The sequence below is a fragment of the Chenopodium quinoa genome, unplaced genomic scaffold (assembly GCF_001683475.1).
Source record: "Chenopodium quinoa cultivar QQ74 unplaced genomic scaffold, ASM168347v1, whole genome shotgun sequence".
Taxonomy (NCBI): domain Eukaryota; kingdom Viridiplantae; phylum Streptophyta; class Magnoliopsida; order Caryophyllales; family Amaranthaceae; genus Chenopodium; species Chenopodium quinoa.
Genome location: NW_018742385.1, coordinates 1,070,987 through 1,081,368, shown reverse-complemented (window position 1 = coordinate 1,081,368; position 10,382 = coordinate 1,070,987). Strand labels below are relative to the sequence as shown.

Below are 10,382 nucleotides of genomic sequence, written 5' to 3'. Positions count from 1 at the left end.
GAGTCTTCTGGCTGTCGCCCAGCTGCACCACGGAAGCCTAAAGCACGCCCCAACAAAGCTTCTCGGGCTACTCTTACTCCTGTTGCAGTCCCTGAAGACTTGGAGCTTGTGTTTAAGCGCAGGAAATTAGAATAGAATCTAGGGGGAAGGGTCTTTTGGGGGCTGTTTTGTGAACATGGCACATTCTTATAGCCATAGCTAGATATGCTTGTTTAGAAACTAGCTTATGTTTCTTGTTAGTGGTGATTAGCACTACTTATGTTTGTTATTCCTAAATGGCTGAAATTTGTGAGTGTGTCAGGACCCATTGGCCAGTTTATGTAAGCTTATGATTTATGTGTTTCAATGATAATGATTCATTTTCTGCCTTATAATTCTGGACTACTGTCTGCTTTTGTTTATGTTATAGTGTTATTTTCTATTGTTCTTTATGTTTCTATTTTTGTTTGCTTGTTCCTAGAATTGCTGCGTTCAACGTTCTGCAGCAGCTGTATTTGACTATATTTGTAGTGTTGCTGCCATGAGTAAGGAATCTTGCCTTCTTTACTGTCTAGATGCCTGTTGTTGGCCATTTTCTGAGTGTGGTTGTTTTAAATTTTATGTGACGTAGACCGCTGCCTTAATTACAAGACACCTGCTAATGCTCGTGCCAGCAAATGCACACGGGCCTTGGATGCTATGGTCCAGCCATACTCAATACGGTATAAATTGTATATGTGATGTTGTTGTTGTCAGCTTTGGTGCACTGTGGTGTACAATGGTGTTTTGCCTGATAATGTTTTGCAATTGCAGTAAAACTGGCGAAACAAGTCTTTAGGGTGCACAACAACACGCAGCTAAAAAAATAAAATAAAACCTAAGCCTAAGCCAAAACCAGAGGCAAAGCCAAAGCCTAAACCAAAGTCTAAACCAAACAGTGAGCTCCTTTCATGAAGCGTAATTTGTTATTAGCTTACCTTATAAACTAATTTTTTACGTTGTGCTGCAGTCAACCCGGCTGCTCTTATTGGTAAGCCGCTGCAAATTGGCCCTTTGCAATTAAAGGTGCTGCATCCTTGTCTGAAGTGTGGTGCTAAAAAAATTGAACATGAAACATTGCATTTTTGTTGTGGAGATGGGGATATCAGAATTGCTTCAAATGAATATCCTCCTGAATTGGAGTGTTTATTTACATCTGCCGATGAAGATGCAGTGCACTTTAGGAAATATGCTCGGCTGTGTAATAACTTATTTGCTTTCAGCTCGTTCAGAGGTGACTATGAAGCTAAAACTGAAAAAGGAATTTACGTGTTCAAAATGCATGGTCAGATATATCATTTTCTACCTGATCTGTTACCAAAGAGGGGGGCCTAAGTTCCTGCAGTTGTATTTCTATGATGGCTATTGTGAGGCTGCAAATAGGACTAAGTGTTTTCCAGAAGTTAGGGACGATATTATTGAAATTCTAATGAGAGTCACGAAAGACAATCCATATGCTCGGTTCTTTCGGTCTTTAAAAGAGATCAGTGTAAGTGAGGATACGCAAATAGTTATCAATCAACATGTAGTTTTGGACCAACGCATATTTAATGCACCAACAAGTAATGAAGTGGCTGCTATATGGACAGACAGTACAGGTTCTAGCAACTCAGAAGGTCCATACATCTGTGTGTCTGGTAGATCAGACGACATTCATCGAATATATCATTATTATGGATGTTATGATCCATTGCAGTATCCTCTTCTATTTCCCTATGGTGATTGTGGATGGGCACAGGGGATGTGCAAAAATTACAGAGACAAGCAACAACATGGTTCAGCAGCAGTAAACCCTGTGCATTCATGTTCTGTTAACACAGAAGAAGATTTGCTTGCTGCAGAGGCTCTTCGTGAGTTCCTATATTATTATGACCTAATTTGCTCTTTTGTTATTGCTATTTGGGGAAAAAAATTGATACAGCCCTTAGGTCATTATGCTTACTGTCTTTTGTGTCCTATGTTTAGGTGCTTCGGAAAATAGTGGCACTTCATAAAGGCATATTTCCCCAAGGCAATATTATGCATATAAACTTCAAAATCGCCCGCACAATATGTTGATTCGTACAGGGCGTTGTTTCCAGCAGTATATTGTAGACATGTACATCAAAGTAGAAAATACACAATTAGATTTCTTCAGGCGAAATCAGCAAACCATACGTGCTGATTTTTTTTCTAGGGAATTCTAGATTCTGAAGAAGGAGGTGAAACAAATGCTATAAATGTTGGCTGTAGAGTTATTCTTCCTCCGACTTTTATTGGAGGGCCACGTGATATGAAATGACGATACTTAAATGAAATGTCATTGGTTCAGCGCTTTGGAAAGCCTGATTTATTTGTACCTATGACATGCAACGCTAAATGGCTTGAGATAACAGCTGAACTTGCTGATAGGGAACTTGCAGAAAATCGTCCTGACCTTATAGCGCGAGTTTTTCGATCTAAACTTATCAGCCTTAAACATGAGATCATGAAAAAACATGTGTTTGGTGAAGTTGAGGCAATCATATATGTGATTGAATTCCAAAAAAGAGGCCTTCCTCATGCTCACTTCTTAATCATTCTTAAAGGTGAATACAAGGTCAAATCACCTTCAGATTTTGATAAGTTTGTGTGTGCTGAAATCCCTGTTGAATGTGGCAATCTTCAGAAGATAGTCTTGGCCCATATGATGCATGGCCCTTGTGGCCTACGGAACCCTTCATGTGGGTGCATGAAGAATCAGGAAGATGGCTCTATTGCTTGTATGTATAATTATCCTAGGGCATTTCTAAGTGAAACAACAAACAATGAAGATGGCTTCCCAATGTACCGAAGGAGAAATACTGGTGAAAGTGTGCGTATTCGGGGAGCTAACTTAGACAACCGGTGGGTCATTCCGTACAATCCTTATCTATCAACACTTTTTGACTGCCATTTGAATGTTGAGGTTTGTTCAACAATTTAGGCAGTTAAGTACTTGTACAAGTATGTGTACAAGGGCCATGATAGGGTGTCGTTCAATGTGGCAGGCCAGCAGGATGCAGCTTTGGATGAAATTAAAAACTTTCAATCTGGTAGATGGGTTTCTCCATGCGAAGCAGCTTGGAGAATTTTTGGATTTGACTTATTTGAAATGCATCCGTCTGTTCAGCTCTTACCTGTGCACTTGCCTAATATGCAAACTGTTGTTGTGCACCCGAATGAACGTTTAGATATTGTGGTTCAAAATGATAAGTGTTCACGCACTGCTCTTATAGAGTTTTTTAGGCTGAATGCAGCTACACCTGGTGGTACAGGTCACCTGTACAGTGAGATGACTGAACACTTTAGGTGGGACAATGGAAAAAAGGCATAGTTTCAAAGTCAAAATAAAATAATAGTTGTTGGGCGCTTAGCTTTTGTGGCTCCAGGCGAGGGTGAGCGGTTTTTCTTGCGTCTGCAACTTATTAATATTTGGAGTCCCAAGTCCTTTGAAGATTTGTTAACAGTGAAAGGGCAAGTCTGCTGTACTTTCCAGGAAGCAGCCATTAAAAGAGGCTTAATGGAAGCAGATGGTGCAGTAGTGGCTTGCTTAGAGGAGGCATCAGAAGTGCAAATGCTTGTAGCAATGAGGTAACTCTTCGCTACTATCCTTATTTTCTGTCAGCCCAGCAATCCAAACAGTTTATGGCTACGCTTTTACAGTTCACTAGCACAGGATTACAGGTATGCAAATCCAGGAGATGAAGACAAAGCAAGGAGGTTAACTGTAAGATCAATTAAATAGTCATTAGAAGGCATGGGTAGATCATTAGCAGATTTTGGCTTAGGGCATTTAATAGAACCAGATGATGCAGAAATCAGGAAAACCAAAGACATTGTTGATGCCTTGGAAGCACCAATACCTGATGAATGCATTTTTTGCAGAGACGCTCTGAATTCAGCTCAGCAGATAGCCTTTGATAGCATTATGGAACATGTAAATGGCAGCATTGCTGGCTGCTTCTTTGTAGATGGTCCTGGTGGGACTGGAAAGACTTTTTTGTATAATGCACTATACGCTGAGGTTCGGCAAGCTCACAAAATTGTATTGCCTACTGCAACTTCAGGGATAACAACTTCAAACATACCATCTTGCAGAACAGCACATTCCAGATTCAAAATTCCTCTTGATTCAGAGAAATCTCTTACATGTGATGTTCCTAGACAAGGTAGCCTGGCCGCTTTAATTAGAGCCACTTCTTTGATAATATGGGATGAAGCATCCATGGCACGACAGGAAAATGTGGAATTGCTAGCTAGATCAGCTTCTTCGGGATCTCTGTGACCCTGATCAAGTATTTGGAGGAAAGGTGGTTGTATTTGGAGGAGATTTTAAGCAAGTTGTCCCTATTGTTCCTAGGAAGTCTCAAAGAGAAATTGTAGCTGCAAGCTTAGTCAGCTCATACTTGTGGCCTAAGATGATAAGGTTCCGATTGACAGAGAATATTAGAGCTAGACACGATGCTGCATATTCTGAGTTTTTACTGGCGCTTGGAAATGGACAGCTGCAGAATACTGAAGTTGACTTTGTGCAGTTGCCAGCGCACATTGTACGTTGCTATGACCCGAAAATTGATCCTATACCAGCGGTGGCATCTGCTGCTTTTCCGGAAGTTGACAGCATGGACATGTGTCCAAACATTTTTACAGAGATAACAATCCTTACCCCTATGAATGAAGATGTAGATTCAATCAATACTTATTTGATTGACCTATTCCCCAGAGAGCATGCTTCATACAAAAGCTTCGACTCTCTTCTTGATGATAATTGTACTCTTTACCCGACTGAATTCCTGAACAAATTATGTCCTGGAGGTATGAGCCCTCATGAAATCATCTTGAAGATAGATTGTCTTGTTATCTTACTGCGAAACATAGCGCCATCTGAAGGTCTGTGTAATGGAACAAGGCTTATATGTAAGCGTTTTTTGCCCAATAATATTCTCTGCGTCATAGCAACAGGCCACTACAAAGGGAAATTTTGGTTTCTGCCACGCGTTAATCTCTGCCCTTCATCTTCAGCAAATTATCTCTTCCAATTTGAGAGGAAGCAATTTCCCATTAAGATTAGTTTTTCCATGACAATAAACAAGTCACAAGGTCAAACATTGAACAAGGTTGTTGTATATCTCCCACAACCTTGCTTCTCACATGGCCACCTATATGTAGCTCTCTCACGTGCTAAGAAATCCGAAAAAGTCATTGTCTTTAGCCCAAAGGTATCTACTGCTTTGTCTGCTTCACATGTAAAAAATGTTGTTTCTTATGATGTCTTAAGGTTAGCTTCAATAATTTAGGCAGGTGCAACCACAATATTTTTGGTCTTGTTACAGCTTAGTTGCATTAGTTTTTGTACACATAGCTTGTTGAAATTTCAGAATTCAGATACATAGTTTGTGTTGTTGGATTTAGATACATCAAATATTTCTTTACTTTATATGTTATTGCCTTCATTTGGTCTTATTTTCTATGTTTTGTTTGCCATTATTTATTTTAAGTGCTAGGCTACATGTGCTACATATTTGCTAAACAAAGAACTGTTATTCTTTACTAGACTTTAACAGGAACAGTCATTTTAAAACATCTTCTGACTAAAACTTAGCTTAGCATTAGTACAAAGAATAGACATAAGACAGTGATTAATCTCACTTAGCATACATAGGACAATACACTTAATAAAGCTTAAGTACTAGACATTGAACACCTAATATAAACCTAGACACATTTTAGGATACATTCAGGAAATTAATAACATTCACTTAGACCACTAGCAGTGCAGTACAGGTCTACCAGCCAGCTAGATGACATAAAGGCTTTTTTGCTTAAAATGAAACTCCACCTGAAGCATCACTTGCAGAGGTGTATGATGGGCTAGAGCGGTGGTGGATATCGGTGCTGTGAAAAATTTGATGCCCGGTGTACTTGCTTGTTCCTTCTTGTGAGTTTTGCTTAGCATCAACCTCAGCATTTTGCATGTAGTAGTCTCCTTGTTGACTGGCCAGGTTCTCTTCTGGTTCACCAAAACAGAGATCAGAAACAAGCTTCTCTAGCCTTTGCATCCTCTCTTCAAGTGAATTAACACGATCCACCACTGCCCCTATGCTTGCTTCTTTAGCCGACCCGTGCTGTCCACTGCTGCCCTCCTTGCCTTTGCCCTTGCTTGCCATTGTGAATTCTTTGCTTTTGAAATATGCTGTTTGAAATGGCTAAGATCACTAAAAAAACACTATATATTTATACCAAGTTAGTCTCATTTATATATACAAAGATGATGTACTCTATTGTTTTTAGGATAAAGGATGTCTTGCATAAGTCATGTCAACACAACTCATACACCACAGGATTGGGTTAGACCTTAAATAAACTGGACAAAAGAGCCTACTCATAAGATCATATGCTACTGAACATTACTTATAGCTAGAATTGCAGACAATCAGTGTGCAGTAGTTTTGAACCACTTGATGTATTGCATAGCATATAAGTGCCTATCTGATTGTACACAGGTGTTGGCTACAGCTATATGCTTCAGTAAAATGTAAGGCCTTTAATCTGAACCCTTTATCCAATCATCCTGTTTTGTAGATCTACTGTACACTATGCCATGAGCTCAACAGATTTTTTCTATAAAAATAGATATTTTAAGCATCTTTTCTTGTTACATTTAACTTTCTCAGTTAGGGTTTAAGCAATACTACAAAGATGTTTATTAAATCAGTAGTTAATATATAAAACAGACAACATAGAACATCTCACTTCTGAAAAACATGTAATTAGGAATAACACACTAGATCAAGCTTCCATATAAAGGTTATCAACACAAGTAGCCTAAATTATATTCAGCACAGTGCACTTTTCTTATTATGTCCTCACAAACTATTGTTAGGACTTATTACATTAAACCTAGACTAGGGACTATCCTTACTGATTCACATTGGAACTAGATCTATATCAAACAGTGCAGGATATCCTTTTCTATACTTAATTAATGCGCCTTGATTTTCCTGGACATTATACTGAGATGTGAAATTGGTGACTCTTTTTATCTGGATTTAGGTAATTAGGCCACCATTCTTCACACATTTCACTTTAGCATGAAACTGTGTATCAAAGCTCTAAAGTAATACATAACTTGAGTCCTCAAGCTCGCTTAACCAGTGATTTGCAAATTCGACAGGCACATTCTGCAGACAACAAGATAATATACAATGTTATTACATACAAATAGTTTGGAGCTTTTTGTTTTTAATAAAAAAAACCAAACACTTATTATGGACACATACAATTGTCCCTACCTTAAGATAAGGTGCTGTAAAAATAAATCTAAAATGCGGCTCACGACAATGATCTGCAAGCTCCTCAAGGCGACCATTTGTTTCAGCCATACTTGCTGAACTGCCATGATAAGCTGGCTTACGTCCTAGCCTCTTGCTCGAGCTGCTATTGCCCTTGTCAAGTCTTCTATCTTCTGTTCTCCTGCCACCTGTTGGCCTCATTATCTGAACATAGAATGCACTCTGTCCTGTATACGTAAATTTGAAATCATCGCCTGGGATTACACCATTATCCCTAACAAAATCACACCAGCCACCTTCTAAAACAGTGATCCAGTTATCTCCATCCTCTTGTTGTACCATGGTAGCTTCCCAGATTCTTGATTTACCATGCACTAGCAAATTAACACCTTGAAATCCTTCATATAATATGCCTTGAAATTCATCAGGAATGCGCTGTAAAGTAAAATGCAAGGCCAAAATATCACCACAATTATAAAGTTAGCAATAAAAAGCAAAATCTAAGCATATAACAATTTTAACATCCACATTAATCGTAACTGCCTGTGTTAAAACATAGAAAAATAGTAGATCAATATGGTCCATTTCATACCACTATCTCTACATGCTCAGGCTGATAATGAACAATAAACGTAGTTGCATACCCAGCCTTTAAACTTGAAAAACAAGCTATTGGGATAATTGTTGTTGCTTGTAATTACAGTTTTATGAGTATTACATGCTTGATAGCAAGCAATACTATATATAGAAGCAAAAACAGGCCAGTTTTTTTTATCACATTAAATTCATTTAATATAGCTTTGACAAGAAAACACTTGAATAAAATTCTGTTTTCAGACATTGAAATAGAAGCCATATTCAATATTCTTTTTGAAAATTCAATGACAGTCATAATTGTAGGTCAAAAAAAATCATGGAACTCATAATGCTCCACAAATATTTGTATTTTAAAACAATCACGTATGTTTTGATACAGATTTAGCATATTTCATATAAACCAGATATCCTCAAAGACATTATATTATCTACGAATTCAACAGCAAGCCATTTCTTGATGCCAAGCATTGTACCTAAGTCAACTGTATTCATGAAAATTGTGCTGCAGTAAATAGCATTACTATTGTTAAAGTCGACCCAAATTGTTTTCATTACACTTTCAACCCTTGATTAATTGCACAGCTTTGAAAACTCTTGAAATAAAATGTTTTCAACAATCAGGCATGATGCAATAGATATTCCTTCCCAATAGTCATAAACAAGCTATTTACTATTCTCCAAAAACATAACATATAAACAAGTAACTGACTTGTTCTAGGCTGCCATGTATGTCTTAACACAAATGTATTATGTAGTGGCTTACTCCCAAGACCAATACTAAATGTGTGATTCTATAGGCCCAGCTTTACCTTAGTCTAAGTTCTCAGCCTAACACATATGCTTATGGCCACATATGCAGCCCATTCCTTTGATTGCCAATATATCTACATTTCTCAATCCATAATATTAGCCAATTCACTCTCAGTTTTCAAGAGTGACATTATTTTTAAAACAAGACAAAAAAGATACTATATTGTAACCAAGTAATCATGGAACAACTAATTATTCAGTAGTTATCAAATAAAACCAGCTATCACCTCCTTCAAGACTATTACACAGAAGACAACAACTCTACCCAATTTTAACATGATGCTATAAATAGACATTGAAAAGAATCACCTTTTTTCTAATATAGATTTCTTTACCATGATAGCCTGCATTTTTAAAATCGAAAAAACTAAGCTCTGCAACTTGCAAAACAAAAGCAATGCAACCAGACCTATTTAAATGCTGGTTAATAGATTGCTGCCACCACTGACATTTTGTGCACATAGGTTATTAGATAGCAGCTTCTTTTCAACCAGCTCCAAATCTCCAAGAAATACCTGCGTTGGTAAACTTCAATGCTGTACAAATCAATAAAGCAGTTCAGCTTTCTAGGGAACTAAAGCATAGTAGCAGCCTTTAATCTGTTGGTTAATAAACTACTCTCATCATTGCTTTATTTTGCACACAAGCTGTAAAGAAACGGCTAAATATTTTGCTGTATATTTCAAATGCTATAAGTGAATACTACTAACAGCTACCCTCTTTCCTGTTACACAATTCTATACACAAGTCGCTCCAACTTCCTCTTCTCAGCCAATTGCATATCAAAGTAAGTTCATTAATGCCTTCTGCTATTTATTTTTATCTTATACAATTAATAAAAATAATATTATGCATGATATGACTATATTATTCTTTCTTATATTGAAATTCTCATGTACATGGCATTTAATATCAATCATTTCTGCCTATATCATATAGCAACCTAGATCTATCATATCTGTTTACTTATTTTTGTTGATTTTTTGCTTGCAATTCTTACACTTAATGTTTCACAAAACTATTTCCTTAGATATACTTCATCTGGCATACTTAGATTGTTTACCACTTTTTTGTACAGCATTTAATTTTTATGAAACTATATTAGAGTGTTGCTTCCAGCTAAAGTATACTTATAGCATGCACAAATTACACTTGCCTTACTTAAGTGCCTGTATAAAACCTGAATCTAAATTAAGTTATTGTAACTTTATAAGTAGGTGAGCTAATCAAACCTTGTTGTGTGCCTGCATATATGCTTAGTAAGCAAACACATGAAAGCTACTTAATACTTTGATTAATACTTAAGCTAGCAAAAAAACAAAAAAATTATGGAAGGCTGCCTAAAGAATGATATGTGCATGCAAATAAGCTTAGTTGGACAAAACACTCACATGTATATATTATTAGATGAAGCCTGAATATGTGCCAGTCAGCAAGCTCACTCCTAAAAGCAAATCCTACAAAATCAAGGTAGTTGTTAAGGAAAAGTCTCCTGTAAAAATTCTTGCTAATAAAGAAGATTCCAGAAGCTTGTGTTTGCAGACGATGAGGTACCATCTTATGGTGTAGTTATCTTATTCTACATGCAGTGTTGCCTATCTTTTTTCACTAACACTTTAGGTTCTCTTGTTATGTATACAGGGTAATGAGATCAGAGGAACATTG

General features: G+C 37.2%; 2 protein-coding genes across 2 annotated transcripts; both read left to right on the top strand.

Moving 5' to 3' along the window:
• The first annotated feature begins 2,314 nt into the window (after nucleotides 1-2,314).
• LOC110699342 lies at nucleotides 2,315-3,763 on the top strand. Its single transcript, XM_021876865.1, has 4 exons — nucleotides 2,315-2,851; nucleotides 2,963-3,346; nucleotides 3,515-3,609; nucleotides 3,682-3,763. The coding sequence occupies exons 1-4, from the start codon at nucleotides 2,315-2,317 to the stop codon at nucleotides 3,761-3,763; spliced, it is 1,098 nt and encodes a 365-aa protein (XP_021732557.1).
• Nucleotides 3,764-3,775: 12 nt separating this feature from the next.
• Nucleotides 3,776-5,315, top strand: LOC110699334 (ATP-dependent DNA helicase pif1-like). The gene is made up of 2 exons (XM_021876852.1): nucleotides 3,776-4,187; nucleotides 4,279-5,315. The coding sequence occupies exons 1-2, from the start codon at nucleotides 3,776-3,778 to the stop codon at nucleotides 5,313-5,315; spliced, it is 1,449 nt and encodes a 482-aa protein (XP_021732544.1).
• Nucleotides 5,316-10,382: the final 5,067 nt, after the last annotated feature.

What these genes read in the sequence shown, in the direction of transcription:
- LOC110699334 (XM_021876852.1), top strand. Translation starts at nt 3,776, where the DNA reads ATGGGTAGATCATTAGCAGATTTTGGCTTAGGGCATTTAATAGAACCA. An exon ending in ATGTGATGTTCCTAGACAAG is followed by an intron (nt 4,188 to 4,278) that starts GTAGCCTGGCCG and finishes ATTGCTAGCTAG; the next exon opens with ATCAGCTTCTTCGGGATCTC.
- LOC110699342 (XM_021876865.1), top strand. Translation starts at nt 2,315, where the DNA reads ATGTCATTGGTTCAGCGCTTTGGAAAGCCTGATTTATTTGTACCTATG. An exon ending in GGAGAAATACTGGTGAAAGT is followed by an intron (nt 2,852 to 2,962) that starts GTGCGTATTCGG and finishes TCAACAATTTAG; the next exon opens with GCAGTTAAGTACTTGTACAA. An exon ending in CAAATGCTTGTAGCAATGAG is followed by an intron (nt 3,610 to 3,681) that starts GTAACTCTTCGC and finishes ACGCTTTTACAG; the next exon opens with TTCACTAGCACAGGATTACA.